Source organism: Hippocampus guttulatus, chromosome 8, assembly GCF_054856545.1.
Source record: "Hippocampus guttulatus isolate MCC_2025c chromosome 8, RoL_Hgut_1.0, whole genome shotgun sequence".
In the NCBI taxonomy this organism is placed as follows: domain Eukaryota; kingdom Metazoa; phylum Chordata; class Actinopteri; order Syngnathiformes; family Syngnathidae; genus Hippocampus; species Hippocampus guttulatus.
The window spans coordinates 21923825-21945053 of record NC_141268.1 but is presented as its reverse complement, the minus strand read 5'-3'; the positions used below and the strand labels follow the sequence as shown (position 1 = coordinate 21945053).

The 21229-nt window shown below is 46.5% G+C and overlaps 1 protein-coding gene across 6 annotated transcripts in view; it reads right to left on the bottom strand.

Moving 5' to 3' along the window:
* Positions 1-21229, bottom strand: part of LOC147201856 (uncharacterized) — a 38787-nt gene that overhangs the window by 3964 nt on the left and 13594 nt on the right. For 2 of the 6 annotated variants that reach the window (XM_086117132.1, XM_086117133.1), the window contains 23 exons: positions 19253-19362; positions 18773-18940; positions 16426-16530; positions 14872-14914; positions 14267-14342; positions 13765-13983; positions 13329-13416; positions 13102-13254; positions 12417-12514; positions 11874-12049; positions 11575-11798; positions 11334-11369; positions 10510-10560; positions 8716-8865; positions 7375-7461; positions 5773-7167; positions 2893-2943; positions 1888-2250; positions 1466-1594; positions 701-754; positions 514-609; positions 251-331; positions 65-175 (listed from right to left, as the gene is read on the bottom strand). In XM_086117132.1, the coding sequence (XP_085973258.1) occupies positions 65-175; positions 251-331; positions 514-609; positions 701-754; positions 1466-1594; positions 1888-2250; positions 2893-2943; positions 5773-7167; positions 7375-7461; positions 8716-8865; positions 10510-10560; positions 11334-11369; positions 11575-11798; positions 11874-12049; positions 12417-12514; positions 13102-13254; positions 13329-13416; positions 13765-13983; positions 14267-14342; positions 14872-14914; positions 16426-16530; positions 18773-18940; positions 19253-19291 (3993 nt within the window). In that variant the 5' untranslated portion in view covers positions 19292-19362. The remainder of the gene's footprint in view (positions 1-64; positions 176-250; positions 332-513; positions 610-700; positions 755-1465; positions 1595-1887; positions 2251-2892; positions 2944-5772; positions 7168-7374; positions 7462-8715; positions 8866-10509; positions 10561-11333; positions 11370-11574; positions 11799-11873; positions 12050-12416; positions 12515-13101; positions 13255-13328; positions 13417-13764; positions 13984-14266; positions 14343-14871; positions 14915-16425; positions 16531-18772; positions 18941-19252; positions 19363-21229) is intronic. The other 4 variants (XM_086117135.1, XM_086117136.1, XM_086117137.1 and 1 more) reach the window with 4 other exon arrangements.

Here is a 21229-nt window from a genome sequence, read left to right as displayed (position 1 = left end):
GCATTGCGTGGACAAGATCAAAATCAGCGAATCGCGTCCCATTTGCGTATTTGTTTGATTTTACCTTCTGCTGTGGGTCCTCGGTGGGAGACTCCGTTTCCCTGATCACCACCGCTTTGGTCACAAGCATGTCGGGGTGCTGCTGCTTGGCCTCTTGTATGGCCATCGCGAGGGCCTGCGCGGAGGGGTCAAGAAGTTCTTCGGTCAGCTGATGATGAGGAGGAGTACCTCGGCAATCGCCCTTCCTCACCTGGTGTTGGTCCACATCGTCATCTCCCGTGATGATAATTCTTTTCTCAATTCTGGTCTCTGAGTAGCCTCCTTTGACCGTCTGCGGCATGTGTACAGAAAGAGGTTTGTCGTGAAGGAAGTTGCTCACATCTCGTTTGTAATTCGCTCTCGTCCAAGATCACAACGGGTGCGGGTAAAAACACCACATTTATTCGCCATTGAGATTTATTTTATTTCTGTATTTTCTTCAGAGCGGCGGTCTACTCGCTCTTCGGGGATTACCTTGGTAACATGCGTTGTGGTCGCAGTGGTGATGCTTTCTGCGGCGAGGAACAGTGGCGATCCAATGGACTCGTGATCTTTCGTGCAGGCTTTGACCTATGCAACGCATTTGCAGTCAAAGTGGCAGGGTTACAGCCAAGCGAGCTCACTGATGCATGGAGCCATTTGTGTCTGATCAAATGCTTACCGGCGATCCATTTTCTTTCATGCTCGCCGGAGTATCTTGGCTGAAGGAAAATCTCTGTAGGAAGGATACAAGTCTTCTTCAGACATATTCCTCTGTTGACATGGATAAACAGTTTTGCGGCACGGTTCTCTTCAGGGACGTACTGGGACAAGTATTTTGTAAAGCCGAGTTCAGGCCGCTGCGTTATCTAAAGTCAGTTGCCAGGAGCAGAAGAAATATGAGTCTGAGCATTTACTGCGTCAATTCTTTGGCACATTGTTGAAATCGATACCTCCCATTATGAACTAGGTTACGCCAGAATTTTGGTGCCAACTTTTGGATTGGGCGCGAGGTCGTGGTGCTACTCTCTACTATTATGTGCAACTCATGACTAACCGTGACGGGCTCTCACTGAGCTGCGCGGACGTCACTACCAAAGGCGTGTTTGTCATGTTTAAAGTCATCCTCCAATAGCGCACTTTTATTTCAGTCTAAGAGCAAAAGCTCTCCTGGACATGCAGACTGCAGCAGTCAGATTGTGGCGCTGTTGCCGTGAAGGAACAGACAGCGCAACACTGGTACAACTGCGTCGACGCAAGACGTATGACGGCATTCTTAACACCGCACTTGACGTACACTCTGAAAACGACAAATAATACGTCGGAGCTGAGCTGGAACGTTTGAAGCTTTGATTCAGCATCCAAGAGTTCTTTTGAGCGATTGAACTTTTCATTCGTAAGTGGATATTCAATCAGAAGCAATACGAATGCGCGGGCAATGATTTACCTGGGGTGAGACAGGCGTGACGCTCGCTTGAACTTCTGAACCGTTTGTGTGAGACTCTGTCTTGGAGTCGGCCCTCTTTAACTTCTGGGCCAAAGACACAGCACTGGGCTCTCTTTTCGCCACCGGGGGCTGTGAAAAACAGAACGGGTTCTGATCAAAAGACATGTTCCTCTCATTAGCTTCAGTCATGTGTTTGGTTATCCAATGCAGGTTGTTTGCTCGCAACAAAATGGAAATGGAACGGGAAGGGATCCTTAGGAAAGACAAAAACAAAAGAAATAAAGTGAATTAAAACTCATATGAATAAATCAACCTGCTGCATGGGAGTCTAACAGAAAACGACAAGAAAGCAGGGTAGCCAGGCGAGCGGGATGAATCCACGAGGTGATGCTGATGAAGATGGAAAACAGTCATCCGTCTACCTCGCAATACAGTCCCTCCTCGGGAAGTTCCTCCTCTATGGGCCATTTGTCCGCTTGGCCCATGAGACGCGCAGAGTAGAACCTTGACGTTTCCTCAAAGTCCTCCCGGCCCACCTCGGGCTGTCGCTCCTTCTCTCCCGGGTAGGAGCCGCCTTTGGTGACAATGTCCTCCATGCAGGAGTGGAGGTCTGTTATGACAGTGAAGTCGACTTCAGCCTCAAGGCTGGATGTGGAGCTGACCGTCATACTGGAGCACTTGCGCTCAATGCCAAGATGGCTCTCCCTCATGCAGGCCAGCGTGTCCTGCTCTTGCTCCTCCTCTGGGACTGCAATGGTCTGCGGCCTCCTGTCGCCGAGCTCCTTCTGGAGGGGTACAGATACAGAGTCGCCGCTCTCAGATCGCAGACTCTTGACTGCAGACTGATGATGGCCATGGCATGGAATGGGCTTCAATTCATGCTTGGCTCCGACACCGCGGACTCGTGAATGTGGTTTGAAAAGAAAGCCCCGAAATGCGCAATCGCCGTAAAAACCTATTTGGGGAAAATCCGGAGAAACCGTATCGGCCAGTGTAAGTATCAGAGCCTGGAGGAACTATCGTTTGTGGCTCGACGAACACCGACGCTAAGCTGCTGAGTGTTTGAGCTGTAGCCAGGCGCGGTAATAGTCTTCGCTTTAAAATAATCATCACTTTGCGATGAGCACAGCAAATACGAAAAAACATTGCTGACTAAAAAGTCAGACAGCCCCAAAAAAAGGAAAGAAGTAAAACAAAGCTTTTATGTGAAGCATCAGAGGAAACCTTGCGCATGATCTCACTAATAGCCAAATGCCAGACGGCTTATTTTGAATGCGCGCATCCCACGGAAGCGGCATCCTCGGCGAGAAGTCGTTTTTTTAGCCTTACAGAAGGAGTCTGCTGTAGTTCCTTGTAAATCGTGTAAGCGAAGGGATGAAGATGAGGGGCGGAACACGTGAAAACGACTTTGAATACAAACGAATAACCTTGGCATCAATGAATGGCTCATCATAAACAAAGGGAGCAGAGATGGGCTCCTGCAGGTGGAAGCAGAAGAAATGGCACATTAGGACAAGGTGAAGTGGAAACAGGCCCCCGAAAAAACCCCGCAAGAGATGAACACGGCACAAAAATAACTGGCTCGGCTACAAATATACCGTACTTGAAATGTGCATATCGTGATGACAGCAAGAAGGCGCATGAGCTTGAAAAACTCACATTCATCACAGTTTAACTCCAAGTCACTCATACCTATGTGTGTATTCACCTCTCCAGTTTAAAAAAAAAATACAAAAACTAAGAAAAAAGTAAAAACACAAAAACAACGCAAACTGATTTCACTTCTTGAACAAATGGGACAGACCAAAAAAAAATTAAAAAACAATCCGTTTTCAAGACAGATAACCTCTTCTCAGGAATGGCTTTGCATGTGCTGGCAACAGACCATTTCATCTTGCCATCTTTCTTTTTGGGCTGATTCAGAGGGCGCGTTAGCATGTTGGCAGTTCCCTCGCCACCATGGTAGCATGTCGGGGAGAGCCTAGTACACCCCGAGAAGTTGAGGGGGGGCCGCAGGAGGGCAGCAACCCAGAAGCAGGGCCGCTGCTCTCCATAAGGGGAACAGTTGGCGTGAATAACGCGCACGCTGCAGACTACTTCCGGCGGAACTATTTGGTGGTGAGCCAGCGGGGAGGCACAACCACGGAGAGCCGCCACAGACCTCGACATGCACACGACTCAAGTCAAGTGCCTTGATGGCATCCGCTGACTTGTCAGACCCAATTGCGTTATTTGTGGAACGCGGGGCTGGTCCTGGGCCATGTCGACCTTCTGGTTCTGGGTCCGGGTCGGGAAGGGAGATCCCGCGTCCCTTGTCTCGCCAGGAGAATGCAAAGTCGTTGCGATGGAGCGGTCTGCATTTCATTTTTCCACTTTGATTTGGACTACGATACTGAATATAGCCTTCTACCGGGGAAGGACTTGGGTTTACATTGTTGGCTCTTACAGTACACTGTTCTCAGTAAAAAAATTTAATAAAATGTATTGAAATAACGTACTTGTACTACACATGTGACAAACTCAAGGCCCAGGGGCCCGATCTGGCCCGCCGCATCATTTTACGTGGCCCACGAAGGCAAATGACGTGCGTCAACTTCATGTTTTTTGCTCATACACTACAACTGCAAATTCTTGTTACGCAACAGGGTGGAGATGCCTCGTCTTATGCAAACTAGAAAATAAAATACATGCAGATGTACTTGTAATAAAGGACGGACAAGACAGTCATGCAAAATGTGTAACGAGCAGATTCCAGCAGAGCGCATGAAGCGAATTCTACAATGAGAAAAAAGATTGAACATCAAAATGACCGAGCGATCAGGTCGACATGTTGACAAGCGCGCTGCATTTTATTTTCTTGATTCTGATTTGATCAATGCTTGGTCGTGAGGTCGTTTGCAAACAGTGGGAGCCAATGCAACACGCTCCCTTGCCTGTTTAATCCAATGTAGGATAAAGGGTGGACCCAGATGAAAAAGGAGGGCAAATGATGAAAGCCGTCAGGTACGCTTGTCTTCACTTTTTCATGACGATGCCAAATGCGCGCACGCTTCTGATGATGCAGTTGTATGAAAGCACCGAGTGGGAATGGCAAGAGAGGCGTGCGTCTGTCTGGCGGCTCACTGCCAACCAACAGAGGAACCCGTGCGCTATCATCTTTTTATCCAGGTCAGGTTCGAGAGAATGACAGATTAACGCTTCTCTGAAAAAATCCAAGATTTGTTTTTTTTTCCTAATCCTCTCGATCTCTTTTAATGCCGTACTTTCTGTAAACTGTGCCAAAACACTGCAATCATCTGTAATTTAGGAAGATTGCTCTTGGTGAATGGCAACTCCGTTTGACCTCTCTGAGGTACATTTCAGCTTGACAAGGCAGTGGAAACTGGGAAAAGGAAAAAAAAAAAAGCTATCAGAACAATAGAATATGAGCTTGAATTTTCTGCTACAGTGGAACCTCTAAAGATGAACGGCTGCAAGGTTGAACACATACTGAAAATTTTTATTCCGTCAAGTGGTTGCACAAAATAAAATCACCTGGATCCAGGTGCATGTTTTTAAGGAGACGCATAGTCTACTCCTAAAATTATGGGATACATTTTTTTTAAGGAGACATCTACTTTAAACTTGCATCTGGATCCAGATGATTTTATTTTGTGCAACCACTTGATACAGAAGAATGGAGTAGATTTAAAACACACCTTTTGTCAGTGCACTGGAATTTGACTGATTGTCAAAAGAAAGAAGGTGGTTCAAAAGTGCACCAAAAAAAAATAAATCTGGAGGACAATTTGTCATCACGCGTAACGTCACGTCAGATCTCCAAAAATCCTGAAAGACTCAACGAGCATCCAGAGGATCAAGCCCCTCCCAAGAACGGCTGCTTTTTCTCTTTTTCTTTGTCTTATTTTGAGATGCAACCAGAGAGCGGCGATGGCAACAAGGATGGCATGACGACAACTACAGGAGACGAAATGACACGACGGAGAAGGAGGTTCCACTGTAGTTTCTTTGAGTTGAGAAAAAAGAAAAACAGCCTCGTAGTCATTTGCATTTCCCACAATTTACAGGCGGGCGTGACGGCTTTGACAGGCAGCGTGCGGTGAATGAAATGCAGCACTCGCACGCCATCCAGATGGAGGAAGCATCATCTCGACGACCCTTCACATTGAGTGAAGATGGATAAATGTCTTTTGCGCTGAAAGGCGCCGAAAATGGAAGAAGAAAATAAAAAATGGCGTGCATGTCTGAAGAAGCTCATGCGATGTTTTACTTCCATCGACCGAGAAGCGGAAGCCAAGCACAGTTACCGAGTGTCTCTTCTTGACCGCTTCCTGGCTCGTCTCTCTGACGGCATTCCTGCTGTTCCGGAGGATTAGTCCCGATTCCCGGGCCTTCTTGCTTTTTACCGGCGGGGCTGGAGGAATCGTTTTAGAAAGAGGTGCGTTCTTTGACGCAAACATCGGACTTTCAGAGAACCCCGGGCAGGGATGAGGACCGTCGTCGGGATGCTCTCGTTTGGTGATTTTCTCCAAATCTGCTTCGAATGCCGGATGGAGGCCGGAGACGTCAGTCCAAGTGAGATCTGAGGACCCCTCCGGAGAATCCACCGACCAGCGGTATTCTCTTCGCAAGACGCGTGTTTGTTCATCCTCTCCTGCCCTGTCCCTGTCCCTGTCCTCCTGACACGCGATGCTCTTGGAGCGCTCCGGCTTTAGGGGAACGATCCTGGTGATTTCGGACTGATGGCTGCCCGACAGTCGGTGGAGTGCGGCCTTCGGACGTCGCTCTCCAATTAGACTCTCAGTCTCCTCTCCTCCAGAGCTACTAATCTTCCTCTCGTGCGTCCTGACCTGTCGCAGTTTGACCTCTGCTAACTCTTTATTGTCAATGAAGCCCTTTGCTCTGACTTTCGTGAGGCCCTCCCCCTTTCCGCTCGCGAATGAACTTTCATGGTCTAGCTTGCCGGGTCCGTTTATTTCTGACGGCCCGACCCGGTTCGAGCTTCGTTTGACTGGTTCCGCATCTTGGGTGGAAGCGTCCTCGCTTTGTCTTGCCACTTTGTCCTCCGGTACGCTGTCTTCATCGACTCCGAAAGGCCGATTCGTTTCTGGCCCTTTGTCACCTTTCGGCAACGCCGGCGCTGCTGATTGCCGGTGAGTTTCTGTTTCTGAATTTTTGTCTGAATTGCTGTCCAAGTCAAAGTCCTCATTTTCTTTTTCAGAGGAATCACTCGCTCCTTCCTCGTGGACAAGCTCTGGAGGCATTCGCAGGTTTAAGCTCTGAGGTGGCCTCTTAGGTCTCTGCACCAAAGTTGTTTGTTCCTTCTTCTGATGCGAGCCCAGGGCCAAACTGTCCTTTGCTTCAGCGCTCGAGGCTTCAGACTGTTTGCCGAGAGATTTCTCTTGACACCGGTCTGCGTTTACCGATAGCTGAATCTGAAAACGACCTTTGTTAGTGGCTCGCTGCTCAGAGGGTCCACAGCATCCAGCTGCCGGAAATTCATCAATGTGGCCTTTCATTTCTTTTCCGTCAGACTCTGTTACTTCGATATGCATCATCTTGGCAAGAGCGGTCTCTTTTTCATGCTTGTTTTTGTCCCAAGGGGAATCAGATGTGGGAGATGTGTCATTTTCTTGCACTTCCCAGTCATGGTCTTGATGATAACTTTCTTGGGGTTCTATCAACACCCAATCCTCAGAGCCCTACGTTGGTATAGATTAAACAAAGTTAGTCAAGCCAAATAGCGCTACAAAAAAGACAATCTCCATGAATGATGGCGGTTTTGGTCAACATGTTTCTGGATTCATGAGATTGCACTCCTACACAGTCATGGAATTGATTGCACTAAACGACAAATGGTATGAAGGGTGTAACGTCGTCACGCAAAGCAAAATGGAGAAACATTCAACCTCAGGTGAAGTGGTGAGAGTCTTCTGGGTGAAGCCCTCAACAGAGTGGCTGCTAATGGGGTCTTTCACCACCACTCGCGACCCCAACTGGCCGGCACGAGAAATGTCAGTCAAAGGGAAGAAAGAACAGCCATTAGTGCTCCGGCTGAGAGAAAAGAAACCTGGCTCTTGAAACAGAAACATATCATGAGAACATTAGGCAAGTGAAACCCAAAACGTCTTTGATAGACAGATCCTTTCTTCAACTTCCAAAGCGACGGCCCAAAACTATTCCCAGACATGAAAGTCCCACAAAATTTTGTTGGCCCCAAGACTTTATCTGTTCGACTCGCTCAAATGGAACATTACCCGTCTCTCTGAAGCAAAATAACAAGACAGAAAATAGATGACATTTTCCGCTCCAAAAAATGTTACGAGCACGAGCATTATCAATTGTCTGCCTGCAAGCTGCGATTAGATTTTCTGCCGCCCAACCACTGAGGAAAAAGGGCTCATGATTGACAGGGAAAATATTATTTTATTATATAAATATTATTTTACTTTTCAAGTAAAAAAGAAAATAAAAAAAACACACACACACAGTGTATGCAACAGTGTATTGTTTCATTGTCGTTGACTGGATTTGGTTTTGTTTAATCCTCAAATGACACCTAAAAGAAAAGGCGATACTTGGCTGAATAAACGTAACCAGAAAACCTTTACGGCGACCAAAATGAATTGCTTGGATAATCGATACTTATAAAAAAGATTCCACAGTGAGAGGCCTAGAGTGTATACGACACACTTGAGACTGTTGCTTCGGCATCAACATGAATCATTTGGTGATGACAGAGACGGCACGGGCGGTGAGGAGCTCAGTGTCTCACTCAAAGACACTCGTCTCTCACATTCGAGTACTTCGGAGTTCCTGTCAGGCGCAATTGAGATCAACACAGACAGAATATCTAAAAGGGGGACTGGATAGTAAATTCACATTTCTTTCAAATGAAACTGCAAAGTTACCGTACTTCCATAAGAATGCACGCTAGACAAAACGGCTCACTTCTTAATTCAACGATAGTGTGAAAAGTTTGGAAAACGGCGAGCCCCTTTAAGTCGACAGTACTGGTCAGCGTATCCTGTCACGGAAGAAGCTTGTTAGGTCAAATAGGTGAACACAATCTTGAATGATTCCAAGACAACGAGAGAGACAACAAAGCTGAAAGACAGTTTCTCACGGGACAGCGACTGGAATATGAATACACTTTGGAATGGACAAAAATTCACTCAAGTTGCAAAAGACAGTGTCGTTCTGGACTTTCCAAATGTTCTTCCCACGTGCCCCCCGAAGCGCCAACTCACAGCTTTTTTCTCCGGCGTGCTGGGTGGCGATGATGCTGACAGACGCTTCTCACGGCTCATCAGCTTGCTGTTGGGTTCCTTCAGGGCTCTCTTCAGCTCGTTGATGCTGGCCTGGTGCTTCAGCAGCACATCCTGCGACTTATCCAGAAACTGGAGGCGAAACACCCAAGAAGAAGAGAGAGACGGGCAGACATTACTAAGAAGGCCGCCAACAACTCATCGCATGAGTCGGTGAACGCGCGTTCATCAAGAGTGACTTTTTCTCACGGCGATTAGGTATGCAGGATGTCAGACAAAAAGTCATACTTGCAATAGGACAACACATGTTGGACAAGATCATACGATGTCCTCCTGTACAGTGACCCCCAGAAAAGCAGGCAAATTACACTTCCACGCATGCTCGGCATTGAAGCGGACAAACATACAAACATCAAAATGATTACAACTTGACCAAAATAAGCAGCGCATGAAATATTCACGTGGTTGTGTCATTTCACACTTGATGAATGGCCAGGATGTCCCAACTTCATAAAATGGCTCAATTGACATCATTCAAACGTCAATCCATCCGTCCTCTAATCCGCTGAAGACATTTTTCATTTGTTTTCATCCATGGCTACTTACTCTCCACCGAGATTTGGTTTTCGTTGTCATGATGTGTGTTCAGTGATTATCCCTCCATAAACTGATTTCCACTCAACTACGGGGGTAGGCCACGGGACGAGAAAGAACCCATTAAAACTTGTGGTAGAAGATCCTACTTTGGCCGGGCTTTTTTTTTGTCATTTTTCTCACTGCCTCACTCATCATCAATTGTTCTTTTACAGTTCTTTCCAATCGGTTTGCCGTTCTTCTTTCATCTGAGGCAGCTGGCGAAAGTAAAACCTCTGCCTTCTCATGCGCACTTTGAAACAGTCATTCAAGCCTTGGTCACAGCCCGGCTGGATGACTGGAATGCACTTGACTTTGGAATCAGACGATCCTCCATGAAGCGTCTCCAGTTGGTCCAGAATGCTGCTGCTCGCCTCTTGACTGCTACTCGTAAGAGGGAGCACATCACTCCTATTCTGGCACCCCTTCACATTTTACCATTTTTTTAAAAATGTTATCATATGTTTTCAAATCGTGAAATGGCCTGGCCCCACCTTACCTCTTTGAGGCTGGGTGCCTCAGGTCTGCGGACCAGACTCCCACTGAGCATTCGGCAAGCCCCCTTGCTGCCCATCTTTCAAACTCGTCTTCAAACTCATTTTCATTCTTTGGCTTTTGACTTAGCATGACTCAAACTCGACTTTAGTTTGTCTTTGTTATTCATTTATTGTTTTATTGTTAGTTGTTGTATATATGATATTTGCTCCATGTACAGCACTTTGTAGACAGCGGCGGTTGTTTTCAAGGGCTCTAGAAATAGAGTTGAGAGGTTTGTGTTGTAAATCACACAATTTACACAACTGTGCTTTTTTATTTTTTTTATTTTTTAGCATTCAGTCGAAGTCATTTATCAAACGACGACCACTTTGAAGCCCCTGATGATATGGTCAGAAGGTAGGTCGGTTGGGCTCATTTTAGTGTGTGGCAAACTTCGGACAACCACCAAGCCCGCCAATAATAGCGAACACAAAGTGTGATGGAAGAGTCTCGGTGTTAGTGAGGGAGATGCTAGAGTAGCTCCCTCACATCATCAGCTCGTGACAGATCGTGAAAGAGGATGCACATGCAAAACCGGATGACGGGGCTGAAGGAGAGGAGCACGCACACATGAAAAGCCAAAAGGGAAAAGTTGAAGAAGTGAACCTGTACATCCTGTTTGTGCTGGGGGGTGGCGTCCTCCTCCAACTGACACTGCTGATTTGGAGAAGGGGACAATGTACAAGTAAGGTAGACAGAGAGTGGACAGAAATCACGAGGGCAGGGCCAGGGAAGGTGGCATGAACAGCAGACAGACAGACAGACAGACAGACAGAAAGAAAGAAAGGGAAGCTCAATTAAGCCCCTCGTCACGTTTTCATTTAACATCCATGCCAGCTGACATGTCAATACATCGTGGCTATACGGTGAAAAACACACACGTCCATTTTGTTTTTGTTTTTTTTTGTTTTTTTACGTTGATGGACACGCCATCAACGTCAAAATAAAAAATGACAAACGCATTTTTCACAGGACAGCGACGATATGCTACTTTCTAAAAAGCTCAAACGAGAGCGAAATATCGGCACGAGAGGAGCAACGCCGGAGCTTAGACTTCGGATTCAAATTTGCTTCTTCCACTAGCCCTCCAATGTGGAGTTAGCACGATCTCCCTGTGCATGGTTTTTTTTTCCCCTCCTCATGATACTCGAGCTCCCTCCTATCTTCCCAAACTTTTCTTGTTAGGTTCGTTCACGACTTGAAATTGTCCATTGGTGTGAAGGTGACAGAAAATGGTTGTTTGGTTTGTACTGAAGATGCCCTGTGATTGGCTTGAGACCATTCCGGGGTGTACCTGGCCTCTCGCCACCAACAAGCCACTGAGGACAAGTGCTCAAAGGAAATGGATGAGTTTGAAACCGTAAATAGAGGCCGAACTGTTTGAAGGGTTCCAAGCAGGCAGACAGAGACTCAATCGACAGGTGATGTACCTCCTGTTTACTGTCAACCGGTGACCCGGCCTCCTCCTTTTGGTCAGCGAGTGGGCGATAGAAAAAGCCAGGAACAAGAAACAAGTCACGCGTTTGAACGTTTCACCATCATGATGTAAGTCAAGAAAGAAGTCAAAGGAACGGATCGGGCAAAGCCAGCGAGACGTTGGCTTGCGCCGACTCGACCTCAACTGCTTTCCGTTCATGCAGTGGTCATTGATCAAAAGGAATTCTGGCCCACCCTAATTTCTTTCTTCTTGCTTGGCGTGACGTTTCCGTCCTGGTCATCGTCTCTTTCCGTGTCCTCCTGGTCCGGATCGTCCTCGTCCTGTTCCAAACTGGGCTCCGGCTCAGTTTCCTGCTCGTCCACAGAGGGGCTGCGGAGAGCACGCTGCTCGATGACGGCGCGACGGAAGAGGCCGTCATGATTCTCGCACGTGGCCGACACCGGCCGGGAGAACTCTGCTGGTAAGGAGAGCTGAATTACCCCAACGAGATCCCAAACCTCGCACGCGAACCTCAATGAGATGACCCTCTTACCTCCATCCAAACTTCTGGAGAGCAAGAGCCTCTTGCTAGTGGACCGCTCAAAGTGAGGGGCGGGTCGGTCTATGAGAGCGCTGGCCTGTCTGCTTTGAGCCTGCGTTCTTCCACTGTACCGAAACTTTGAGCCCATCACCAGGAAGCCCTTGGGGGGAGGCTCCGGAGAAACCAACCTGTGAAAGCAGAAACCCGATTCGGATATCTCCAGCACATCCACTTTCAAAAGGGCGGCAGGACAACAAGGCGTTCTTCCCGAGAAGATTTCGAAAGACGGCGGGAGGTTTGTATCCGTTCCCGGGGCTCCTCCGGCTTATTCTTTTCATGTCGACTGCGGTTTGGAGCAGCCACCGAGCAGCAAGTAAAAGATTCATCATGATCCAGACAGCTTTCCGTCATCTCATTCTCAAATTCTGCGTGGTGGAACTTGTCGGGCCTGTGAAGCGACGACCGCCCTTGCCCGTCGACCGCTAAGAGTTAAAGGACACCGAAGGAGACGGCTGCACAAATGGAATGTTTTGTTTGCCTCAAATGGATTCTTACCGGAAGAAGGTGTGATGCTCAATGCAGACTTTCCACAACCTTTTGGCGGCTCTGTGATTCGGAAGTTTAAAACCAATCGTGCTCTCAAACTGCTCGTACTGCAGAAGGGAACAAAAAGGGTGAGCGGGACTTGAGCTGCTTCTTCCTTTTTTTTTTTTAATAATAAAAACATTTTGTTAGCTCTCCCGTTTGAACAATTTCACTGACACCGAAATCAGTCGGAATCGTTGCGGTGACGTTCAAAAAGCTGCCCGTCAGTGCAATTAATCCAGTGCCTTCTGCTAGATCCAGCCAAAACAAAAGTATGAAGAACATCACATGTTTAGGAGTCGGCAGAGAGCTTTTCATGTTTTCATGGCTGCAGCTGCAGCGGCTCTCTTGAAGGGACTCTTTCTTTCTTGCTGTCTGGGGCTGTCACTCGACTGGGCCCGGCGCATACAAACTAAGATTGTGATTTTCAGGATGGAGGAGAAGCTGTGGCAGCGTTTTACATGGTGGGAAGGCCAGAATGCAGACCAGGCAAAGGCGCAATTCGCGACATGGATTTTTTACAATGCATTTTCCCAAATGTCCATCTGAGGCGAATTCCAGCTACTGTATATACATCAATATTGGTCCAGTATTCTTCGATACTGCTATGATGACGTTGCAAGCCCGACTAATTCATCTTGCAGAGGTTGCGTACCTCTCCGGGCCTGATCTTAATATAAAAGTTGCTCCTCTTATAGGAGATCTTAAGGATCTTTGGCCAAGCGAAGCGGTTGATCCTCAACCTGTCGCGGTACACCAGGAGGCCGTTGGCGCAGACGCCCAACATGATGTCGATCCCCTCGGAATCCTGCGGGGCGAACAAGACGGCAATGGGTGGAAAGTGTCTGGCAACGTCGGTCTTTATAAATTCATGCGGCCAACCTTGGCGTTGTGCAGGTCCACCCCGTACATGGACAGTTTCTTTGCATTCTCCAAAAAGTTAATTTCGGCTTCCGCTGGAGTCATACCCCTGCGGGTAGGAAAAAAAATAAAATCCTGTGACCAACATCAATAGGGATCTTCGCAGTCTTCATTTGGAAAGCGCTTATCTCGCAGATTGAGAGCACAGCTGCTTGGCATTTTAGTATTCAGTCCAAAATCTAGAGCAGCGTTTTGGAATGTGCCGGCATACAACGACATAGTCGTGACATTTCATAACTAAATAAATAAAGATGGCAAGACAATGCGGGGAAACTGTTGGCTCTAACCCAAACAGGAAACTCACGTCGAGGAAAAAATAAAAATAAAAATCCACTTGAAAATGATTCTAGCCCGATGGACCGAAGTGAGATTTATCCAACAGTGTGTGGTCTTGTACTTGTAGTTTCGATGGAGCTCCATCACTCTCTCCTCCAGCTCCCGAGTCTGATTGGGAGCGAAACGGAAATCGCTGACATAGTCCAACGCGTGCTCGTCGTGATCATAGTCGCCGAGCTCAGCTTGGACCGTGTAGGAGCCCAGGAGGGCGTGGGTGACAAACGAGCACGGCAGCCGACCTGACAGCATGTCATCCCTCAGCTGCAGACACAGGTAGTATCTGTCAGATGAGAGAAAAAAAAAATAGGTGGGGGGGGGGGCAGAGGGGAAGGCTTTGGCAGTCAAACAAGGCGGAGGAAAGGCAAGCTCCAACGTGCATTCAGCGCAGTAAATCCTGGCCTGGTGGTAACGTTCCGCTTCTAATCCTTAAATAGGAATGAGGGATTTGCTTTTGCTTTGACGGTGTGGGGAAATAACAACGTCAACTACTGCTACGGTACCTCGATAGAAATGGCAAAGCATTGGTTGCTTTTCTCCTTGAATGACCATACTTAAGACACTACCTGGTAATATCCTCCGTGAGTTGGGAGGGGTCCGGAGGGTAGAACTTGACAACGAAGGCAAAGTGCCACGCCGCGTCTGCAGAGAGAACGAGAGCTGAGAAATCAGGACCATCAGGTCTGCCCTCCTCATTTCTGAAAGAAACACAGAATGGACGCGCTCCTCACACCTCATCTCCAACCGCGTAACCCAATTCGATCCAATACAAAAGACGAAATTCAACTCCGACGTGACAAAGAAGACGACTCTTGAGTTAGCCCCTGTTTAGAAGTGGAAAATAAAGGGGACGAAGCCACCGTGGCAGAAGTGGGTCGGCGCAAATGGCTCGAGAGGACGTCAACTTCGTCGTCTCCCATGACACCGCTCTTCTCCATCGTGGCCGAAAAACAAAAGAACCAAGCGGCCAAACTCTCTTTGAGATCAAACGCAATGAGAGTGGCCAGAAACGTCCAATGGCAGCAACGCCGGCATTTTTCCGATTTCCTTCTTAGTCTGCCGTGAAAGCAGACTAACTCCGATGCGGAATTTGCCATCACTTTGTTCATCGATTGCAAATTGTGGAGTGAAATCTGCATCATCCCGACGACTTCCTGGATGAGAAACTCACTGCGCATCTGTTTCTTGATCTCCTTGGAGGGGTCCAACCAGTTCTGGAAGACAGAAGGCGGACAGGAAATGTAGTGCGAACACCGGTGACAAGTTTGACTTTAATGGCCATGTGTGTTGCTCTAATGACAGCCTCTGCGTGTGCTTAAAGAAAGAAGGCAAGTCTCTCCGCAGCTGAGCTGGAGACGATTTTAATGAAAGCATCCGTTTCTTCTTTCTTTTGCGAAACGAGTGATCTTCAGCCCGCTGCTCCGATCGTGCCTAATAATGTGTTCCGTGTTGCAAATTGTACATGGCACGATTTGTGATTAAGCCGCTAGAAAGAGCTCATTGGGGCCCACTGACCAAAAGTAATGTTACTGCACACTCATCTAGCAAATGGAAAAGCAGTGGAATATAATCATCAGCGATGCAATGTGCAACAAGTCACAACAAGTGAGCTGTCAAGATGTCTCTCCGCGTAGATGACGGTGATGGCGGAGGTTCTGCGGATCTGAGAGGAACTGGGGTCTTGTCATCTTCTCCGCCATCAAAGGGAAGGATCGTCCTCCGTGGCCGGTTGCGCAATAGCATACCTGCCTTTGAGGAGGCCAATGTCTGTCAAAACCGCCAACCTACCACTGAGTCAACATGAACAGACAGCAAGGCTCCCTCAGCTCGCCGCGGTGACGGTTATGTAATTTTATGAAAGGAGGCCAACTCTGTACTGCTTATTAATACGTTGTGGGCCTCGACTCCAACAAATCCGTTTATTTTCCGCCATGTCAAGTACAATCCACATTTGAAAGGAATAAAAGGAGTCCCTTGGTGATTGGTGGTTGTGGTCGGCTGTGTTCACTCCCACAACAGCACGAAATACCTTTTTTTTTTAATGCGCCATGCTGCGCCCGCTTGCACAATTCTGCAAAAATATCAACACTCAGTCTAACCTGCCCCTGCACAGATTCACTCTGCTCCTCGCATGAAAGTTGAGCCCTACATGTGATCTCGCAGATGAACACTACAGCGAGCAGCCATGTTATTTTCATTTTTCATTTGGGTTTTTTGGGTCTGAATTGTCTTTGGTATTCATCCTATTTGTTCAGTCTGACAACATCTCTCAGCAAACATTTGCGTATTACCCCTGTTGACTGGAAGCTATTTAGCTGCGGAAGGTGGACGAATTGTGTTGTCTTCCATTTTCCTGTATGGTGCAGTGACCACATGGCCCAATCATTTTTGATTTTCCTTTCTGTAGGTCTCGGTTTCGTCAGTCTAAGTTCACCCGGCAAAAACATATTTGGATGGCTCGGCTCCATTTGTTTCGCAAAATTGAAAACAAGCATCTTGCAAATGTTCAATGAAGCATTTTCATCTCGACGCCAGCTCTGCACATTTTCAGAAATGGCCCCGGATTCTGACGAAGCATTTACATTTTCCATTCATCCCTAAACGATGGAGAGTGCACAGTGGCAAAAGTTAACTCAGCCAAGAAGCGAGAGGAATACTGATTGCCTTGTTGATGTTTATGCATTCAAATCGCCTCCGACAATACTATGTTGAGTAATTCTCTGACCTTTTGGGTGTCTGTGTCTGCAAAGGTTAACCCAAAGTAGTCCTTCTCCAACAAGTTGAGGTGCTCACACACCATGTCGATCAGCGTTTGTCCTTTCGAGTGTTTCTGCAATGACAAATGTTTCAAATGTCGGCGCAAATAGAACAGATGTTCTCCAATATGTGAGCAAGGGCAGCACCGTAGTCCAGCGGGCATGCCTTACAAACTTGTCCGGAAGGTTCAAGTTTGCTTCACAAAAACCAAAAATCTACTTTGGTGTCCCAATCAACCTAGACCTAACCCTGTGGCACACCTAATAATCTCTCAACAGCACATTAGTGTACCTCAGCCCACAGGTTCGGGATCACCGCAATGAAGAAATCATTCAGTCCGTCGAGGGTATGTGGGAATCATGGTGTTGCCAAGGCAACCAATAGATTGTAAATGCGAGGCAGCGATTCTTCACATTTCACTGCTAGCACTCGAAATAGCGAGCCACTAATGACGAGTTAACGTTCAAACGACGGCGAGCAACACTATAGACATGGCGTGCCGTTAGGCGCCGCCTCTGGCGGTCAGCGCAGATGATACGCAACAGCTCTCACAGTCGTGTGCATTGTAACTCCTCCCACATTACTGAAGTCAGCCAAGCAAATTGTTTTTGTATTCAGAGCAGCTCGGCGGGTGGGTTTGCGCGAGGCGGGCAAGTGGTGAGGAAGGAAGGTCATTAATGAAGGAGCTAAACATTGAGGCCCCGATTTAACAAGGCATTTACTAAGTAAGCCAACGACTTACGACAAAATAATTGGCGCTAAATTGCAGGTGCACTCACTCAAAGAGATTGTGCGCGCCGTTGGTAAAAGGTGGGTTGTCACAGTGTGCTGAAATGACTCAGAACAAGTGCAGGAATGTCACGTCCAAGGGAGCTTTGTCATCGCTCGATAGATTTTTTTATTTTATTTTTTACAATTAAAGTACCGGTACTGCACTACTAAGTCTCCTTTACGCACCCTTGTGAGGACTGGAAAAGATTAAAGAGCACTCAAGACGCAAAAGCATTCATAAGCACGGTGCAAACTACTCTTGCTGTGTTGACAGCACCCAAAAGCAATTTCTGATTGTTTTCACTGTGCTGAAGAAAAAGATGACCATGGTGTCGCATTCCTGACGCGTGTGCTTTACTCGCGTAAGAGCAAAAATGATGAATGCACACGGCAAGGCTTTTGAAAAATACTGGACCACATTCATTATATATTCGACTAATCAGTACAGGTTTGTCTTGCCACTGTTATCGGTAATCCATGAGCTTGTTTGTCTTTCCCACAATGCAATGGTGGCGTTATCTTTGTAGCAGCATGACATACTGTAGCAACTCATCAACAGTCTGAACTAGAATTCACGTGGATATGTTTTTGTGTGCGTGTGTATTCACAGAACCGCTTGCTGTGCCTGGCTTCGGCTTCCCTTCCCAGCAGGTGATGAATGTCATTTCACACGCTGCTGGAGTAAAATCCAGCAGCACAGTTACACAAAAACAATAGATGCATGCGTGGCAACGCTTTCGATCCGCAAAGATGAGATGTTTTATCGTGTGTTAAGGAAAAATGTAAAACGATGAGCTGTCAGCTTGTCCTCATCCCTTGTATTCCCTCGTCCGCCCGCTACCGCTCCTACAGAACAATCAATTGCCCACACAGAGCAATAAATAGAAGACGGCACTAAATTTCTTGAATTGCTATGAAAAGAAGACAAAAGAACTGGACAGTGATTTGAAATTGGAAAATTTGGTGCTTCTTTCATTTTAGGCAGCTGGCTAAAGACATTTTGAAGAGCACTTTGAAACAGTCATTCCTGCCTTGGTCACACCCTGGCTGGATGACTGGAATGCACTTGACTTTGGGGTCAGCCGATCCTCCATGAAGCGTCTCCAGTTGGTCCAGAATGCTGCTGCTCACCCCTTGACTGCTACTTCTAAGAGGGAGCACATGACTCCTTTTCTGGCATCATTTCACTGGCTCATTTCAGAGTTCTTTTGAAGAGTCTTTTCCGATGCCGCTCCCTCTCTTTGGAATGAGCTCCCACTGAGCATTCGGCAAGCCACCTCGCTGCCCGTCTTTCAAACTCGTCTTCAAACTCATTTTTATTCTTTGGCTTTTGATTCAGCATGGGATTTGATTTGTAGTTTGACTGTTTTTGTGCTTTCTACTGTCTTTATTATTAATTTATTGTCTGTTGTTGTATTCATTATTTTTGCTCCATGTACAGCACTTTGTGTCCGGCAGTGGTTGTTTTAAAGTACTCCGTAAATGCAGTTGAATTGCCAAACACTAAATGTGTTATCGACATGATTTGCTCCATTGTCACTTACCTCGATTTCTCCTTTGTAATCTGACATATCCAGCAGCCCGACTTTAAACTGTGTCGTTTTATGTCTTTTGGAGCCTTTCTGTGGTGATTTGAGGTTTTTATTCGGGGACGTCTTCTCAGATGTGTCATCGTTTTCTCTCTGTTCATCCAGAGGCTTGGAATTCTGCTCCTTTAGTGACATGAAAGTGAAGAAAAGACATTGTCAGTCTCACAACACGGGTACAACATTAAATTCGATATTGCATTATTATTATTGTTGAAAATAAAATATCAAGCAGAAAAAAAAACACAAATCAAGGAAATGGAGCTAATGAGTAGCTCCATGTTGGCATTCGCTTGAAAAAGTCTTGTTTCCTAGAAAATGCAACTACAAAAAATTGACATGAGAAAAAGACTCATGGGAATTTTTGTATCATTCCATACTGATGTCCTAAGTGATTAGAAGAGGTTTGCGTTTGTTCCCCTTGGAGGGTAATCCCACCTGTTTTGCCATCTTGCCATCCAAGATTGGCTCCTGCATGTCTGCCACTGCCCCCTGCTGTCTGGGAGGACTCCTGGCTTGTCCTAGACACTCAGCACAAACCTCGGGGGCTTCAGCAAAGACACAAACAAATAACAATCATTTTCAAAAATGTGATGCATGATGGCAAATTGTTGTCGAACAAATACTAGCAGGTTTCTTTGTTGTTGGTGTTTCAGAAGAATGCTCAGCAGACACAATCGTGGGGAAGAAATTTGCTTACCTACAATTTAAATTAAAATTTGATGGAAACGGAATCCATTTTCCATAAAATTTCAATTTCAAATCAAGTCAGGGCAAGTCAAATGTATTTGAGTTATCTTTCGTCCTTAATCATTGAAATGTCTCAAAAGGGCTTCACATGCCCACAGTTGACAAATATTAACAAACAAAACACAAATTGCTGCACAAAAAAACAAAAATCCAATTGCTATTGTCTTCTGAAGTCAAATTTGACTGCATGTGTAGAATATCATATGTGATATTTCTTCTTGTGGGTGTGAATTTTTGTGTCCAAGACACCAAAATAAAGATGTGCATTACATTGTACTGCTCAACATCCCCCACACTGGGTTTGACACTGTGGATGTGGATTGTTTTGTTGGTAAACGCCAGTGCAAGTACAGCGGCTGCCTGAGTTTTGGGGCGCAGACCGTGGGAAGGAAAAGCATGCAACGAAACACTTGGCCGAAGTTTATTGATCATCAAATGATGTCTGACACAAATTCTCGACATTTCTCAAGCTTATTTACAATTGAATTTCTTGAATACAAACGAGAGAAGCACCTGTTGAAAATCACAGATCATTTCGACCAACGCAAATAGCTTGAAAAGGCCATCTGGCTCATTTCCAAGCCAAATCAGCCATTCGATAGACTCATCGCCCTTTACAGTAAATGCCTGATTTATGAGCTTCAGGGAACAATTACTTTCACAAATAGGGTCTGATCGTTTTCCTCTGACGAAGAAATAAAAGCTGCCCTTTGAAACAGCATTTTCCTTCAGTTATCTGTAATATTATTGATTAAAAAAACTGAAATCAGGAAGGGGGCAATAAAGCGAAAACAAAAAGTGTGTCTGTATATACATACATGTACCTACTTTTTGTTTTTTTAAGGGGCATTTTTAGACCCAAGGGGAGCCCCAACAAGAAGGCCCATGGCCTCCCCCCTCCCTCACTTCATTTTCTTGTACCTTTATACATCAATCCTACTTGTCGGGGGCACCATTCGGAGATTTCCAAATAGCAACGTGTCATGAATGTCACGTTCCAGTTGTGTCGCTGACATGGCCCAACATCGAGCATCTTTCGGGGGCCCCCTTACAAATGCTGCCAGCAGCGTGTTATGAAGCAACAGCAATATGATAGATGTGAAGCGCCTTCGGAATAAGAACAGGCTTTCCAGTTTAATTAAGGGGTGTGCATTAGTCAATGAAGGCAGGTAGGGAAGGAATCGGGGAGGGAGTATGCACATATGCATGCCCGTGGAAGAGTACTGGCTCGGCTCGGAGGATTCGTTGCCATGGTAACAGCACAGCACAGCCACTTTTTTTTTTTTTTTTTTTTTGCTCACACCTGATCATCTTTCTCCTCAGTGGAAAGACGGACAGAAAAACTGAAGCGGGAAGGTGGGGAACAATTCATCCTGGGCAAAATGTAGCTTTAAGAAATAGCAAAAAGAAATGGATTGAGCTAATGTTGAGACACTCAAGAAGCATTGCCATTGTTCACTGAGCAACGCTGGAGGGGCATTTAGCACCGCATCAAAGCTGAGGAAATACAGATAGGTTGAGGCAAACATAGCAGCTACCATCTGTTACTACCCGGAGATTATCCATCCGTCCATTTCCAACAACGCTGGTCCTGAAGAGGGTCGCGGGGGGTTGCTGGAGCCTTTCCCAGCTGACTTCGGCCGGAAGGCGGACTCGCCCCTGAAC